Source organism: Oncorhynchus clarkii, chromosome 10 (assembly GCF_045791955.1).
Source record: "Oncorhynchus clarkii lewisi isolate Uvic-CL-2024 chromosome 10, UVic_Ocla_1.0, whole genome shotgun sequence".
Lineage (NCBI taxonomy): Eukaryota > Metazoa > Chordata > Actinopteri > Salmoniformes > Salmonidae > Oncorhynchus > Oncorhynchus clarkii.
The window spans coordinates 64,110,811-64,129,992 of NC_092156.1; the positions used below are offsets into that span (position 1 = coordinate 64,110,811).

General features: G+C 44.5%; 1 protein-coding gene across 4 annotated transcripts in view; it reads left to right on the forward strand.

The window, feature by feature from the left end:
- The window catches only part of LOC139418993 (neuronal membrane glycoprotein M6-a-like), a 74,727-nt gene that overhangs the window by 5,339 nt on the left and 50,206 nt on the right, over nt 1-19,182 (forward strand). Inside the window, exon 1 of one of the 4 annotated variants that reach the window (XM_071168797.1) lies at nt 14,929-15,544. The exons of 2 other annotated variants lie outside the window; for them this stretch is intronic. In XM_071168797.1, coding sequence (XP_071024898.1) covers nt 15,508-15,544 — 37 coding nt within the window. In that variant the 5' untranslated portion in view covers nt 14,929-15,507. Of the gene's footprint in view, nt 1-14,928; nt 15,545-19,182 lie in introns of those variants that run through there. One more of the 4 variants, XM_071168799.1, reaches the window with a different exon arrangement.

Here is a 19,182-nt window from a genome sequence, read left to right on the forward strand (position 1 = left end):
ACTGTTTGTTTGTGGGTGATTGTTCCTGTTTTTGTGTTTGCACCAGACAGGGCTGTTTTGAGTTCTCACGTTTCTTGTTTTTTCGTTAGTTTGTTCTTGTATAGTGTCGTAAATAAAGTACAATGAACAACCACCACGCTGCGCTTTGGTCCGCCTTTACTTCACAAGAGGAGAACCGTTACACTCGCTCTCTCTCTCTCTCTCTCTCTCTCTCTCTCTCTCTCTCTCTGTCTCTCTCTCTCTCTGTCTGTCTCTCTCTCGCTCTCTCTCTCTCTCTGTCTCTCTCTCTCTCTGTCTCTCTCTCTCTCTGTGTCTCTCTCTCTCTCTCTCTGTCTCTCTCTCTCTCTCTGTCTCTCTCTCTCTGTGTCTCTCGCTCTCTCTCTCTGTCTGTCTCTCTCTCTCTGTCTCTCTCTCTGTGTCTCTCGCTGCCATGTCAATTTGCTACTGGTGGAACACAAACAGATGTGAGGAAAGGAAAGAACAGTACAGCTGCCAGGAAAAACTAATCTTGAATGAGGGGAAGTGGCCTTGAGCCTCACCTGGCCCCTTGAGGAGAGTGTTTGTCACAGGTTCAAAGTAGTTTCTAATTGGTTTGTTATTGGTTTGTCTTTGTAGGCCTTGGTCAAAGGTGCTCATCAATCTAGAGAATGAAGGAAAGAAACAATCTGGATTATGTCATCTGTTGTTGTCTATGGTTGGTCTTTTATAAGGATATCTTTTTTTCATGGATATTTGACACAGAGCAATTTTAGTGGAGTATATTGGCAGAGATATGCACCCTGAGAACGACTGCCATTTCATTGTTTGGAGTGTTTATAACCCAAGCAGCAAATTCCCCATGGTGTATTACGTCTGATGAAATCTCATAGAGAAAAGACAAACACAGACAGACAGACAGACAGACAGACAGACATTGTTACTGTGTAACGGCTATTCATTCTTTCAGTCATTATTTTTTGCATCATCCCTCCATTATGCATCCAGCAAGTCACATGAGTGCTAAATGATGGTATTATGCGGTTGTTCTGTGCCCCCTCCAAGCATTCTCCTCTTTCTGTGGGGCCTTTTGATAATCTTCACAAGCGTTGCAGTGTTTGTGGAACAATTTCACTTCATGTCCTTTGACTCCCTGCTCCAGCTGAGAACCGGGAGAGTTTGCTAATGTGAATAGCTCTGTCTGTCTGTCTGTCTGTCTGTCTTTTCTCTATGAGATTTCATCTGTTGCATCCCAGGCTTTGCTGGGTCTGGGCCTGACCCCATGGGTTGGACACAGACACGGAGACACACATACACTGACAGAGACACAGACATATGCACGGCTGCACACACATGTGCACACTCCTGGGGTCTCTAGGCGGGAACTCTTGCCGCTTTGCAGCCTTAGATCAAGTGTCATCAGATGGCATGAGAGTATGAGGCCCACTAACAGACCCCATCCCGCCATGCCAATAACATGTCTGCCTATCTCATTCCATCTGGCCAATAAGTCACCAATATGCCAATTTGCTAAATATGCCAATATGCTAAAACGCCCATGACGCAGCTGTTCAACCTCTACATTGGTGAACATTAGTCAGATGGTGTACAGACGTTACTGTGTGAAGAGTATGCAGTGACAGAGATTTGGACACTAATTAGAATACAGTTGCATAGTTGTGATTTTTCTATTCTACCTGAACCTGAGAAGTTTATCCGCTCCCTTACACCCTCAGGGAGGACAGATTACCCAGTGTGTGTGTGTGTGTGTGTGTGTGTGTGTGGCATGCACACACTACTGTGGAGGAGAATGATTTATTATGATACAACAGCACTGTCAGCATTAGGCTGTATGGAATTGCAATCATTGGCAGAGACCCCAGGCTAGAATCCCCCATTGTTCCAAACTTCTATCTCCTTAATCGAAGTTCTCTGAGTGTGTGTGTGTGTTTGAAGAGAGGTCATTTTACTTTCCTGTATGGAATGACAAAAGCTCAAATCTCAATAACAGACAATCTACCCACGGCAGCAGGCGGTGCTGGCCAAGTTTTGATGTGCGGCCCATCCTGGCGCCAGCTTCCGTGTTTCTCTTCTTTCTCATCCTCCCGTCGGACTCCACAGTGTTGGATTTCCAAGCAGCAGTAAATAGTGAGCAAGCACTTGTATGTCTTGGGGGTGTGGGCAGGGGGGGGGGTCATTGAGCCACCCACCTACTCCTGCTCTCCTGTTCTGTGTCTCTGCTTTCGATTTGGATGGAGTTACGGGTTGTGAACTGTTCCTAGATCAGATTTGGCCAGAGAGAGAGCCTGACATACAAAACTCCCTTCCACCACCACTAACTCACTTCTCCAGATGCTCCGAGACACTGAACCAGTGAGAAGTCTCCTCTCTAAGTCACAGGGACTATCTAGTAGTGTATACCCCCCCTAGCAAGGTCTGACTGGCTGCTTTCTACTCTCTTTAGATGACCCTTTCCATCATAGGTTCATATTCTGACCAATTGTCTGTCGTTTCTCTCTTTCTCTATCGTAAAGACCTTTCTGCTGTTGATTCCCCATAGGCCAAACCAAATCAACGTGTATTGGTTGCGTACACAGTTTGGCAGATGTTATAGAGGGTGCAGAGAAATGCTTAAGTTACTAGCTCCTAACAATGCAGTAATATGTCAAACAAGTACCTGCACAAAACATTACCAAATAGCCAGTGTGTGATCCACCGTTTTTCCTGGTGAGGCTTTAGCAGAAAGTAGGCTCTCGTCCAACTGACCAGGGCACAAAGGTGTTTGATCTAAAATCCAGACCCTCTCGTTCTCTGTCTTTGAGTCACATGGTCCTTTATTGTTGTTGGCTCCACTGTCTTGGTGCTATTACATGGTGAGCTAGGCTGCTCTCTGTTCCTGTTTATTCCCTCAGGTGTTACTGTAAAAGAGGAACACATTGTGTTGTTCATATCTGTAGTGGATCAGTGTACTGTAGTGAACACCCGAGTGTACACTTGTGGAGTGCCCTTGAGTGTAGCAGACCAGCTAAGTGTGTTTAGTACAGTAGCTATGTCCTGCCACCAAAAGCGTTGTGGCTCTAGCAAGCGCACTTCACTGTTGCCAAGGCTCTCAGAACTCTCAGTGTCCAAACTCAATCCCCTCTGGAATGAAATTCAGTTCCCTTATGACACAATCGCCCTTTGACCTCCCGCATTCACCACACATTGGGTACTTAAAGAAGAAGAAGAAAGCATCTCTGCAGGAGAATGTGTGCTGAGCTGGGACGGGCTGGCATTAGATGTAGACCGGGTCAGACAGACAGGGGGAGAGGAGTGCGGGTTCAGGCTGGCTATGGGGAAAACTTTATGGTCTCTGTATTGTACATTTCAACAGCCTCAGACCACATTTCTTTGTGTATTGTGCAAAGTTACAATACACAGACACACACACACACACACACACACACACACACACACACACACACACACACACACACACACACACACACACACACACACACACACACACACACACACACACACACATTATGGGATTGAGTTGCTCTTTAGATCTGTTAGTCTACTGTAATGAAACAGAGGTACCGTGATCCAAGGTTTAGACAGCCTCGTCCGTTCTCATCCCTTCAATATTACTTGAAGGAAGGTGACACATACTGTGTGTGTGTGTGTGTGTGTGTGTGCGTGCGTGCGTGTACAGTGGTGGGTACAGGTAGAGGAGAACCACAACCTTCAGACCCCCACACAGAGCTTCAACAGGGAGCATTCTGGGTAATCATAGCATGCTTACATAACATTTTAGGACTAATCTAAATAAGACATGAAGTCCTCATACACATTGTGCTGGAAAAGAGGATGGAAACTGTTGTTATGAGTTAGAATTTCTTCTCCATATATCACAATAGATTAAGTACTATGTGTAAAAAGTAAAACATTTCTGAGAAGGTAGTTTTTTGTTGTCAGATTACCTGCGAGTCTCTTTCTGTGCGAAAACATCGACAGTAAAACACACAAATGATGCTAATCCTTCTTTTACAGGTTTATGTACTGTGATTATTTAAAATAAGAATTTGGCAGGACATGTATTCTTCTTCTGTTGATCCTTCTCTCGTTCGCTCTGTTTTCTATCCCTTTCTTCCATTCACCTCTTAATGGAGTTGCTCTCAACAGGCCTGTATTGATTCCTGCAGTCTATTGTAGCGTAGCCTTGGACTCTCTCTGACTGCCTTGTATGCTTATTATGAGCCTGGAACTTACAGACACATGCAGGGCATGCTCAGTGTGTTCCACGGCAGTTTACCATAGACCTAACATGGAGATATGCCTGTTTGAGCGTTTCAGAAACATGTATAGAAGTCAGGTAGATTCTAACAGGTGTTTTGTGCGTATTTTTCTTCACCGGCAGACAATGCATTTCTACCAGAGTGCATTGCCATGGTTACTGAGTAATACCAAGCCGGGAGTCTGCGATCAGCTAATTCCTTTAGTCCTTTTCTTCCTCCTTCTGTTCACCACCATCTAATGACTTGGCTAAGCAGTGTGTGTGTGTGTGTGTGTGTGTGTGTGTGTGTACACATGACATCCACATGAGGACAATCTTAATCAGGCCTACTCTTTTGATTTCCCTCTCTTATATGCACACACACACACACACACACACACACACACACACACACACACACACACACACACACACACACACACACACACACATACACACACACACACATACACACACACACACACACACAGAGACACACACACACACACACACACACACACACACACACACACACACACAAACAGTACATGATCATATTCTAACACAGTGGTCATAATTCACATCGGAGCTTCCACTAAAGGCACAGAAAGAGCATTCCCAATGTCACTGAGGCATGGTGGCTATATATGAGGAGAGGAGAGGAGAGGAGAGGAGAGGAGAGGAGAGGAGAGGAGAGGAGAGGAGAGGAGAGGAGAGGAGAGGATAGGATAGGAGAGGAGAGGAGTAGAGTAGAGAGGAGAGGATTCCCTCACTGATATAGCTCTGCCCCTTTCCCACTCTCTGTCCTCTTCTCCTATAATTTGGCAGTATAACTGTTATCCAGGTCATGGGTGGGACAAGTCAAGTCAAGTCAACCACAGCCTGCAGCGTTAAGTCAACCACAGCCTGCAGCCATAGCACTCTAATACACATACTACACAAAACACCATCCTTCTCGGATACACAAAATCTCCCAACACAGCCCAAACGTAATTTAATATAATATTATTGAATGTCCCTGAGACTAGAAATGCCAAAGTAACTACCATGTATGTGTATTAAATGTGGAGGCAAGAGGCAGTGCATCACACATGAGAAGCTTTCTGGAGCGTTGCCTGTATGTATGTCCCAGTCCCAAATGGCATCCTATTCCATTTATAGTGCACATCTTTTGACCAGGACCCATAGGGCACTATATAGGGAATAGTATAGGGAATAGTGTGCAATTTGAGTCTGGGTCATAGCCATGACATCAGACTGTGATATGAGCTCCCGTCCCTCCCGTCCCTCTTCCGCTGCCACCCCTCCATCCCTCCATCCTCCATCTTCGTTGTTTCGCTCCTCCATCCCTCCATCCTCCATCTTCGTTGTTTCACTCCTCCATCCCTCCATCCTCCATCTTCGTTGTTTCGCTCCTCCATCCCTCCATCCTCCATCTTCGTTGTTTCGCTCCTCCATCCCTCCATCCTCCATCTTCGTTGTTTCGCTCCTCCATCCCTCCATCCTCCATCTTCGTTGTTTCGCTCCTCCATCCCTCCATCCTCCATCTTCGTTGTTTCGCTCCTCCATCCCTCCATCCTCCATCTTCGTTGTTTCGCTCCTCCATCCCTCCATCCTCCATCTTTGTTGTTTCGCTCCTCCATCCCTCCATCCTCCATCTTCGTTGTTTCGCTCCTCCATCCCTCCATCCTCCATCTTCGTTGTTTCGCTCCTCCATCCCTCCATCCTCCATCTTCGTTGTTTCGCTCCTCCATCCCTCCATCCTCCATCTTCGTTGTTTCGCTCCTCCATCCCTCCATCCTCCATCTTCGTTGTTTCGCTCCTCCATCCCTCCATCCTCGCTGTTTCACTCTTTCTTCCTCTTCCACTCCTCTCATCGCTTAGCTGTTGTAGTGCAAGGCTCAGGTACTGTATTGAACCCAGACATAGACAACACAGATTTAGACATTGGGCTTGCTTCAATCGAAGCAGGTAACATATTTTATTGTGGTGTGAAAATACAGGGCAACAATCTCAACGTAATACATCACATTACTTCAACATGCTAATTCACATAGCGAAAATGACATTCACTCCACAGAAACCCCAGTCCCTGGTTTCAATACAGTAGAGTCATAAATATACATCTCTCCCTCTCGTGGTACATACAGTTCCTTGCGAAAGTATTCGGCCCCCTTGAACTTTTGCCACAGTTCAGGCTTCAAACATAAAGATATAAAACTGTATTTTTTTGTGAAGAATCAACAACAAGTGGGACACAATCATGAAGTGGAACGACATTCTTCCCTGTCCCTGCTGAAGAAAAGCAGGCCCAAACCATGATGCTGCCACCACCATGTTTGACAGTGGGGATGGTGTGTGTTCAGGGTGATGAGCTGTGTTGCTTTTACGCCAAACATAACGTTTTGCATTGTTGCCAAAAAGTTCAATTTTGGTTTCATCTGACCAGAGCACCTTCTTCCACATGTTTGGTGTGTCTCCCAGGTGGCTTGTGGCAAACTTTAAACAACACTTTTTATGGATATCTTTAAGAAATGGCTTTCTTCTTGCCACTCTTCCATAAAGGCCAGATTTGTGCAATATACGACTAATTGTTGTCCTATGGACAGAGTCTCCCACCTCAGCTGTAGATCTCTGCAGTTCATCCAGAGTGATCATGGGCCTCTTGGCTGCATCTCTGATCAGTCTTCTCCTTGTATGAGCTGAAAGTTTAGAGGGACGGCCAGGTCTTGGTAGATTTGCAGTGGTCTGATACTCCTTCCATTTCAATATTATCGCTTGCACAGTGCTCCTTGGGATGTTTAAAGCTTGGGAAATCTTTTTGTATCTAAATCCGGCTTTAAACTTCTTCACAACAGTATCTCGGACCTGCCTGTTGTGTTCCTTGTTCTTCATGATGCTCTCTGCGCTTTTGACGGACCTCTGAGACTATCACAGTGCAGGTGCATTTATACGGAGACTTGATTACACACAGGTGGATTGTATTTATCATCATTAGTCATTTAGGTCAACATTGGATCATTCAGAGATCCTCACTGAACTTCTGGAGAGAGTTTGCTGCACTGAAAGTAAAGGGGCTGAATAATTTTGCACGCCCAATTTTTCAGTTTTTGATTTGTTAAAAAAGTTTGAAATATCCAATAAATGTCGTTCCACTTCATGATTGTGTCCCACTTGTTGTTGATTCTTCACAAAAAATACACTTTTATATCTTTATGTTTGAAGCCTGAAATGTGGCAAAAGGTCGCAAAGTTCAAGGGGGCCGAATACTTTCGCAAGGCACTGTATATACATGCACGCGTGTGTAAACACACACACACACACACACATTTTTAATACATAGGCTACATTGATCTCCTCCTAGCCAGGGTTCACAAAGAAAAGCTTTAACAGCATATCGTCACGATTACTAAAGAAGCGACTGCAGAGCCTAACTCTCCATGGCCGCCTTAAAACAGATTCCTGTCCAGCTCCTTCTCATGTCCTACTCAAACCGGGATGTAACCACTGTAGCCTTTGTCACTGTTAATAATGGTGTGATGACTGACTATTTCAAAATTATATTCTAGATTCAATTATATTCGAGCGGACACTTTTATCCAGAGTGACTTACAGCAGTGAGTGGATACATTTTTGTAATGGTCCCCCATGGGAATCGAACCCACAACCCTGGCGTTGCAAGCACAGTGCTCTCCCAACTGAGCCACACGGGGCCATATAAAACATCATTAAATATATTCCATTTAGCAGATGCTTTTATCCAAAGCGACTTACGTGCATCCGTTTACGATGCGTGCACCACAACCCTGCCAGCGTGCTCTGCCACCTGAGCCACACTTGACTCTGTAACACTGTGACACGTTCTATGACAGCACTGTATGATCAACAACCATCACTAATTATGAACCTACAGTATAACCTTCAGATGGGAACATCCGTGTGGTAGAACTAACTACAGGGGGACGCCTCGTAGGGCAGCCACTGCTCAGCAACCTGGTTGACTGTCACACCAGTGGAACAGGTAAGAGATTGAGGGAACGTTATAACAATGTTCAGTGTGCTGACTGATTGATTGACTGATGATGTTTGTTGCCCTTCTTTTCACAGCGAGTCTCCGGTCTACCCGTTGTAAGATATAGTCATTCACTGCGTCGTCTGATGTGAGTCAATTGAAGTCGTCTCTCTTTACTCCGCACATTATGAAGTCCTTTAGGGGAGACTGCCTAGGCATGGTAATTTGTCACACTATTGGCTAACATCACTGACTGACAGACAGTAGACCGTCAGTAAATAGTAATCCCACCTACCTACAACTTGGCTTAGAGAGGCTTCACAAGCTCAACCCCCACTGCTGTAATCTCTTGTAGACAGACCATGTAGACATAAATGGTACAGTCGATCTGTCACGATACAACGGGATGGTGAGGTAACAAGCTGCATTGGTCCCAGTACTTTGGACAATTCACCATTTCGTAGGTGTTTGGAATTTCGGAAGGGGAGGGGACATTCGGCCTGTAACTTGCAGAGAGAGAGAGAGGGTGGAGCTCTTCGTTCCGGGTTGCGTATGGACCCAGAATTTATTCCAGCATCTGACCAATTACGCAAGACTTTAGTGAGCAGTAAGCAGGAAGCAGCGGGCAAAAGCACTATCGCCCCCTCCGTCACTGAGTGAAGCAACACATCACGAATACCACACACACACACACACACACACACACACACACACACACACACACACACACACTAGTCAATCAGCTGTCTCATCCTCTTCTACATCGTCTGCTGACAAAAATAACAGCTCATCTTCTCATCAAGTCGGTCACTAGACAGGGATCTTATGTAACACATGACTTGGATGTTTCATCTTCCTCTATATTATTCACTATCAGCCGTGTGTACACACACACACACGCACACACACACACTCAAAAACACACACGCACACACGCATAAACACGCACACACGCACACGCACACACACACACGTCGATGATATTGGTAATCATTACCGTTACTAGAGAGCGCCACCCTCCTCATTGAGTGCAGCATTCAGTCTGGTTTAACCAGGCTATATTGCACACACCAAGCCAGAATGATTAGTATCCAAGGTAGATTCAGGCGGTGCACAATCCATTGTATGTAGGTCACACAAGTATACAGTATATTAGAGAAGAGGAGAATTCCCCCATCCGTCCTCCTTTTCTTTAGGTTAGTGCCGATGGGAATACCCAATTCATAGTGGGTGTGAGATACACTTATATATACAGTAGATGAGGGATGCTATTTAAATGCAAATTCCATGTTTTAATGATTTTGTTTAGGTTAGCATTTATAGTTATTGTGTTGTTTGTGTTAATTCAAATAAGCCTTTTGTAGTACCTGTTATACCCATACTGTAAAAATGCATATAACCCAGATAATATGTCCCTGCTACTGCAGAGGAGGCTGGAATGGAATGCATTTTATGGTAGCAAGCAAATCAAACATATGTTTAACTCTGTTCCAGCCATGACAATGAGCCTGTCCTCCTATAGCTCCTCCCACCAGCCTCCTCTGTGCTACTGTGAAGACTCAGTAGGAGACAGTGTCCACTACCTTTGGCGTCCTTCATGCTATCTTGTGACATGGCTTTGTCTTGTCTGTGAATAAATCAGTGACTTTGCCCTCACAGACACATATTCATTTCACTGCATGTACTGTAGTCAGATATATGTGGCGGCTCGAGCTGAGAAGTACAACCCGGCACCACTGGAGAAATCTTTCATCTGCCGTCTTGAAAGTGAAATGAACAGCCCTCTGACTTACTTCTCTGTTAAAGAACAAGTTGCGATACTTCTGACTAAATTTCTTACTGCAAATCGTAGAGAATATGCTTTGTTTATTCATTCGGTGAGTTTCTTATGTTCACAAATGGCTTTGAAGCATCTCCAGGATTTTCATCATATCAACCAAAGGTGTGTGTCTTAATATGTAAACATACACACTTCCGTGCTTGTGAATAGCTTGCAGATTTGTGTTAATAGCTTCCGCTCTCATGTAAACTAGCAACATTCAAGTTGTTCATTCGGTTTGCTGAAATGTCCAGGACGTTCAAAATAAAATCCTCAGAGTGAAGATAGAAATGGAATGTCCAGAGCTGACTGATTAGGTACATTGCATTCTGTTCTACGTAGACAGTCATTCCTGTTCTACACACAATGTGTTTTTATCAGAACACTCCTAAACATTTCACCCCCCTGAACAGGCCCCATATGTTGTGAGCCTGTGTTTCCCCACACATAAACACATACACAGAATCTACCACCAGTTGTTTACAATGGAAATAGCTTGTGGAATCTAAAATGTGGAATCTCTCTGAGCCTGTGTTTTCTGTGGGGTGCTAGCTCTAGTCTGTGCACCACTCCAGCACTACAGCCTCTTTATAATGGATAGGCTACGCAGGTCGGCAGTCCCGATTCTGTCACTTCAACACTCCTCTGCTCCCAGCAATCCGTTTGAGCAATGAACCGCCTCTGCTAGGGGAATCCTATGGGGGCTTTTGGTTTTCTCTCTCTCTCTCTCTCTCTCTCTCTCTCTCTCTCTCTCTCTCTGCTGCAATTGGAGGGGGGAGTGCTTAGATAAAGACACATTCCTCTATGAAATGTTTAGATATATGAACTCTTGAATATGTCAGAGAGAAAGGGAGACGTGTTTTTTGTAGCCTGTAATAGATTCAAGAAGGTGCATCAGTCTGGAAAGAGACGGTGTGATTGAAGTGGTGTGTCTAGGAGATAGGAAGTCGGTAGCAGAGCAAGCAGAGCGATACGCCCACAACAACCATCACATCACCTGGGTGCTTTCAGGATCAATACAAAGCATCCAAATATACTATTAGACTAGGCTACACACACACACACACACACACACACACACACACACACACACACACACACACACACACACACACACACACACACACACACACACACACACACACACACACACACACACACACACACACACACACACAAACAAAGAGCCAGGCAGATCCATAGCCACTGGGTGTGTTATCATGTTACCCACAGGATCATATAGTGGGCAGAGATGACAGCAGATCCACATGTGGGGTCAAACCCCAGGTCTAATGTAGCCTGTTCTGGATTTCATAGAACCAAACTAGATGGTTATCTAAGCCTACTCTATATGTTCTTTCAGAGAGGCTTATGTAGGACATACAATGGTCTTCAAAGTGGTTGAACCTTTATTGTATGACAACAAATACACATAAGGGCTAAAATGAACACACACACACACACACACACACACACACACACACACACACACACACACACACACACACACACCATCTGTTTGATTCCTAGAGTTGGTGACTGTTGGGGAAATTATTTTATGAAAGCAAGGAGGCATACTGTCTAATCTCCTTATACCACCTATCAGCTGCTGACATACATACTCACAATTTATAGTCCTAATGTACATAGTAACATACATACTCACAACTATTAGTCCTAAAGTACATAGTAACATACATACTCACAATTTATAGTCCTAATGTACATAGTAACATACATACTCACAACTATTAGTCCTAAAGTACATAGTAACATACATACTCACAACTATTAGTCCTAAAGTACATAGTAACATACATACTCACAACTATTAGTCCTAAAGTACATAGTAACATACATACTCACAATTTATAGTCCTAAAATACATAGTAACATACATACTCACAACTATTAGTCCTAAAGTACATAGTAACATACATACTCACAACTATTAGTCCTAAAGTACATAGTAACATACATACTCACAACCATTAGTCCTAAAGTACATAGTAACGTACATACTCACAACTATTAGTCCTAAAGTACATAGTAACATACATACTCACAACTATTCAACTGTACATAGAAGTCTTCCACCCATGTTAGAGCCAATACAGTCTCTGCATAGTACTGTTTGTCAACTTTCTACAGCCCTCATTTAAAACAATAATTATGCTGCTATTTAATAACCTAGGTCCTAGAGGTAAGCAATGTTCAATAATGTACAATTAACCAAATGATGAATTCATAATTCATCTGTATGGCATGTATTCAGAATGATTACATGACATATTCTAGGCTATCAGTATGTTGAGTCTGTGTCTTGGTTTCAGTAATGTGTCTCTTGAGAAAATGACAACTTGTATGGTAGAGAAGATTGGATTGTTTTGTCGTTGGAACACTGTCTTGTTCAGAACTATACTGCTTGGTTACTTTTTTTGTATTTGACCTATTTTTGATACAGAAGCAGAAGCAGTAGTGTGTGCGGGCGTGTGTGCATGCGGGCCTACCTCCAGACCTGTGGTATGAGTCATCCATCCTGGCCATAGGTTCTCAGAAACTCAACCTCTCTGCCATTTTAGCCATTTTAGTCTGATTAGTATGCGCGAGAAGCTGAGATTAGAGACATTAATAGCATAGTAATGGCCAGATAAGTGGCTGGTTCATAGCATAAGTAGCAAAGGAAAAATAACTAAAAGTTCTGCACTGTGAGTGTCACTAAAAAAATCTGTCGTTGTTCATTGGCGCAGTAGACCTACATTCCTGTCACTTGAATTCTACACAAAAGCACATGGCTTACTTCCAGATCTGTAGTATCTGTAGTATCAGTATTTCATTCAGTATTGTTCTTCTATCTCTTATACGTCTAGAGTATCTGCCTTGTGCATCTGGACGATCTGATTCAGTCCTGAGATCTTCAGTCAGCTGTCAGCCCAAGCCCAACCGTATCTGATTCCACATCCACTCCGTATTTCTATCTATAGTGTCTTTCATCAACGTGAGTTCTACACTCCCCTCAGACCACACCTGATGCAGGGTCACTCCTCACTCCTCCTCTGCCCAGATAAACTCTGCTCTGGCACTACTTGCACACAATTATTATCAGCTGCGCTGCTTTTCTCTGGAGTCTGCGGCTCAATCTCAATTTGTCATTCTGTGATCCCTTGCATTCTATCTCCTCTCTTCCTTCTCAATTGTATTGGAGGACTTTCTCCTCCAAAGCATTTGGAGAAGGAGGCGAGGAGAGACGATGCAAGGAAAGCTGAATTGAGAAAGAGTCGTCTTCGCTCCTATCTAGTAGCCATGAAAGGGCCTCACTTCTATAGCTGCTACATTGTTAATGACCTCGCTGACTGCAGCCAGTCATTTTCATCTCGGGCGGCGGCCGCCACATCACATCTCACCGCCGTCGCCAGGCGCGCAGCTCGTGCTGTCGTTGCTAGGCTGTTGTACCTGCGCGCGCCGTGGTTACCGCAGCCTCCGTTCAGTTCCTGCAGCCAGAGCAGAGTTGTGCTCAGGTCTCCCACTTGTCTTTACGTGGACGTGCCGCTGCTGCTGACAGCATAGACAATGAATAGGATCAGATTCACACAGCAGTGAAAGACGGCTATGGTTTATTTCATCTGTGTCTGTTCTGATAATGAACTTGAGTCATCATTTGTATTTTCATCATTTTCATCACCATGTGCCGTCACCTTTAACGTGTTTCTTTGTCACCGTTCTATTGTCATAATTTAACGCCAATTGCTAATATTGATTGATTGTGAGATCATTGATTTGGCTGCAGATCTTATCTCAATGTGCACGTATGTGTGTGTGTGTGTGTGTGTGTGTGTGTGTGTGTGTGTGTGTGTGTGTGTGTGTGTGTGTGTGTGTGTGTGTGTGTGTGTGTACGAAGCAGTAACACGCAGTACTTCATTTTTGTGCCAATGCTTGAATGTGTGTGTGTGTGTGTGTGTGTGTGTTGGCTGTTGGCCAGAGCAATGTGACTGATTAGTGCTGTGTCCAGCCCTGATTGTACTCGCCAACCATAACCAATCAGTGCCTCATACAGACAGTAGCCCTCGGTAGTACTGGCTGAGGTGCTGGGGAACGAGGCAGAGTGGAGATACACAACTCAAATCGATCTAGGTGAAACCAGTGATCAATTGTTGTCATTTAACCTTTATAAAGGTTTGTCTCATTGAGATACAATCTTTTTTGCAAGAGGGACCTGTCTGATGACTAACCTTCTCTGAGACTAAAGCCTTTAGTTAGCAACAGCAAAGAAGTCTCATCAATACTTGGAGTCAAAGTATCGATATAATATTGTCCAAAATAATATGTAATTGTATCGATATTTTCCCCTATCACTAGTGTGTGTGCGTGTGTGTGTGTGTGCACCATTAAATATCAGAAGGTAAAAACATATATCCTCTTCCTTTCACTAGTCGGTGCAGCATAACTTAACCACAGGCTGACTGGCGGGCTCTTCCATTTACTCTAAAAAACAGGGGGGTTTGGTGGGAGAGGAGGGTGAGAGGGAGAGTGGCTGTTGGGCTGTTTACAACCCTCCATCTGCTCACAGTGTGCCGGGCTGCTGCTGCTTCCACCATCCTGCTTCTAATACAAACCCTCAGTACCTTGTTTTTATGGCTGAACACCTGCTTATGTCTTTCTCCTTGTAGCGAGCCCATTCCTCCTATTCTGTCGTTCCAGTTCAGCAGTATTGTTCCCAATTTCCATTTAAAGAAACTCACAGGGAAGTCGAGTTTCTCCTTCCATTCCTCCTGGAATCAGTCTCTCCTTTACACCCCTTCCTCCAAAAACATATTGATGATTAAGACATTTAAAGGGGAGAGGAGTTTGATCTTTCTCTCCCAGTACAGTTATGTGCTTCCTGGTGTTGTGGTTTCTAGTCATGGACAGGAGGAATTGATCGTCTTCAGAAGAACAGAGGGAATGAGACCAGGGGCTGCCGCGCTCTGAGAGAGAGATACGGGTGTGAGAGTCCGAGAGAGATGGAAGGGAGAGAGAGAGAGAGAGAGAGAGAGAGAGAGAGAGAGAGAGATATGGGTGTGAGAGTCCGAGAGAGATGGAAGGGAGTGAGAGCTGAAAGAGAGGGATGTCTGTGAGTGCCGGAGAGAGAAAGAGAGAGAGAGAGAGAGAGAGAGAGAGAGAGAGGAACGAGGGAGGGGTGTGAGTGCCGGAGAGAGAAAGAGAGGAGCGAGGGAGGGGTGTGAGTGAGAGTCTGAGAGAGACGGCACAACACTGAGAGCGGACTTCCCTAGGAGCTGCTCACTGCTACAACGCCACAACTCACAGCTAGGGGACAAAACACACCCCAACACACACTCACACTGTACACACACCCAGCCAAGAGGAGGCTTTATACAGTTGTGACCGAGAGGCTTTGTGAAATTTCTGTGTATTGAAATCGAAGTGGACACAAACCCAGACACAATGGAAGAGAATATGGAAGAAGGACAGAATTCAAAAGGTACGGTGTAAAATCTTTAAATAATATATATATATATCTCGGAGCTATCCATTTTTCCTTTGTGTTGCTGCTGCTCCAACTGTATGTACTGTATGCCGATGTTACACACTCTCTCTTTGACACAGGCGTGTATTTGGCTGCTGCCAAGCAGAGAATAAGCTACTGATGCAGACTAAGAAACACATGGATTGTAATTACTTGAGTGTTTTTGGGAGATTGTTTTTCATTATTATTGATTGTCATCATCGTTCCTTGGTTTTATTTTGATTTGAGCGATGCTGTTTTGAAAGGTGGAGGGAGGGGAGGATGGGTGGAGGGAGAGAGAGAGAAGGAGGCGGGTGCTTGGATGTCCCTTGTTTGTTGAGTGGTGGATTGGAGGGGGGGTCCATGGGAATTGTCTTGTCTTCTGCTTGAACGCTTGTCTTGACGGCTCACAAGAGACAGCAGAGAAGTGAATTGACTTCCCTCCATCCCTCCCTCCTCCTCTCACTCTCTCGATTTTCCCCGGGTATGGCAACAATGCAGCCACTACTTTGCTATCTAAGCTGAAATCAGCTCAAATCAGATTAGCGCGCCTGTCTGTCCTCCTGTCCCTTTGTCTCAGTAACAGTTGTTTGTTTAGTGGCGGGGTGCTTGGCTGCTGTACCATTCATCTCATTTAACGGCACTGTGCTGGAGGATGGGCAGGTGTTGTCTTGTCGAGGGGGATCAACAGAACACGTATGCAGCGCTAGCTAAGACTATTTACCCATTATGGATGAACAATGCGAATGTCTGTTATGGAGATGGAATGAATATTTTTGACTGTTTTTATAGATGACGAACACTCTTAGCCAATCAGAGTAAAGCATGGGGACCCATCTTTAGCCCAAGCAGATGCTTCCCTTCCTTCCTTCCCTGCCCCTCCCTCTCCTCCCCCACACCGCTTTCACATACACAATTTACACATATGAACCACATACCCCCGCCCCTCCACTAAAAACAGGTTACAAAAGGTTACACTTGGGGTTGGAGTGTAGAGAGAGAGACAGAGGGGGAGAGAGACAGCGATAGTCTTCCATAACAAAGCCATCACCTACAGAGAGATGAACCTAGAGAAGAGCCCCTTATGCAAGCTGGTCCCGGGGCTCTGCTCACAAACACAAACAGAGCCCCAGGACAGCAACACAACTAGACCCAACCAAATCCTGAGAAAACAAAAAGATAATTACTTCACACATTGGAAAGAATTAACAAAAAAACAGAGCAAACTAGAATGCTATTTGGCCCTAAACAGAGAGTACACAGTGGCAGAATACCTGACCACTGTAACTGACCCAAACTTAAGGAAAGCTTTGACTATGTACAGACTCAGTGATCATAGCCTTGCTATTAAAAGAGGACGCCGTAGGCAGACCTGGCTCAAGAGAAGACCAGCTATGTGCACACTGCCCATGAGGTGGAAACTGAGCTGCACTTCCTAACCTCCTGCCAAATGTATGACCATATTAGAGACACATATTTCCTTCAGATTACACAGACCCACAAAGAATTTGAAAACAAATCACATTTTGATAAACTCCCATATCTACTGGGTGAAATACCACAGTGTGCAATCACAGCAGAAAGATTTGTGACCTGTTGCCACAAGAAAAGGGCAACCAGTGAAGAACAAACACCATTATAAATACAACCTATATGTATGCTTATTTATTTTCCCTTTTATACTTAAACTATTTGCACATCGTTAAGACACTGTATATAGACATAACATATAGAACATTTGAAATGTCTTCATTCTTTTGGAACTTGTGTAATGTTTACGGTTCACTTTTTATTGTTTATTTCACTTTTGCTTATCCATTTCACTTCCTTTGGCAATGTAAACATGTTTCCCATGCCAATAAAGCCTCTTGAGTTGAATTGAGAAGGAGAAAGAGGGAGTGAGAGAGGGGGAAGGGCGAGAGAGAGAGAGAGAAAGAGAGAGAAGGGGGAGAAAGAAAGATAGGGGAGAGAGTGAGAGAGTGAAGGTTCCATGGTCATTGTCCTTCCAGTGGTCCCCGGCGCATCTTTAAGTAACTGTTCTGCTGCTCATTAGTCCTGACCCACTTCTGAAATAGATAGAGAGAGAGAGAGAGAGAGCATAAAGAGGGAGATGGAGGGAGAGAGAGAAAGAAAAACAGGGCAGCGTAAACATAACATTTTGTTTTTGTAGACCATAAGCTTTCTTTTCTCACTGTCTCTCTCCATCTCTCTCTCATCCTCTCTCTCTATCTCTCATCCTCCCTCTCCCTCTCTCTGTCTCTCTCTCTGTCTCTCTTCTCTCTCTCTTTCTCTCTTTGTCTGTCTCTCTACCTCTCTCTATCTCTTCTCTCTCTGTCTCTCTCTCTCAATTCAATTCAATTCAATGGGCTTTATTTGCATGGGAAACATATGTTAACAACTCTGTTTCTCTCTCTCTCTATCCCTTCTCTCTCTCTTTGTCTCTGTCTCTCTATCTCTCTCTCTCCCTTCCAATGCCAAAATAACTACAACCATATGGCGATGGTACTCAATGTGACCAAATCCAAAATGTTCCCCGTCACAGTTTGACAGCAACAGAGTCTGTCTATGTTTACCAACAGGGGTTGGTGGGATTAGATGGTTGTCTACTTCTGAGTGAGCACCACCCACCTCTGGGAGGAAATGTGTTAGCTCCGGCCTTTGGACAAATCTTCAACAGCTGGACTCGAACCATTTGAAGTTCCCATTAGTTGTTTCCCTGCATGTCATCTGTTCATTAACATACTCTCTAGAGTCTAAAGCATCAGGTGCTGAAAAAAGAGGGTCTATGACTATTTGTCCAGGCAGTTGTTGCTTTCTTGAGATAATAATGAATGCCTTGGGGTGTTGGATAGCAGAATACTGATAGTCTCTCTCTCTCCCTCTTTCTCTCTACCTCTCTCTCTCTCTCTACCTCCCTCTATGCGGCTGCGGGTCTCCTATACTTCATTGCGGCATGCTTGGCGAACCACAAATATTGCCGAACCCACAGAAAAAATGATCAATGCAAATCTCTTTAGCAGGCAAAGGGAAGGGACAATTGAAGGGAGAGGGCAAGGGATGACAGAAGGAGGGATGGAGGGAGGGAGGTAGCTGGGTGAGGAGAGATGTGCTGTGGAGAAACAAAACGACAGCGATGGTAGTGACGACGGAGAGATGGGAGGTGCTCTTTCGCTCTCTCTCGCTCTCTCTCTGATGGATGGAGGGATGCTGTTTTGGAGAAAGCAGGAGGGATAGCGGGAGTGGGTTTGAAGAAGGAAGGATGGAGATTAACAAGGTAATGGTGTCGATTTTTGAGAAAGCAAATACCGCCTACCCATATATCAACGCGGCAACACACACTTACACAGACATTAATCACTGTACGCACACACACACACACACAAAAACACACACACACACACACACACACATAAACATATCTGGTCTCCCCAAACACTTAGATTTAGAAATACAGAGCATTACGAAGTACTGTGTGTGTGTGTGTGTGTGTGGGAGGGGGGGGGGGGTGATTATGGGGATGGAGATGCTGAATGTTATGGTGATGACTGGTTGAGACAAAAGTGCTATTTGTTGACTAAAATCTCCTGCCTGATTTCAATAAACTATTCCTTGTC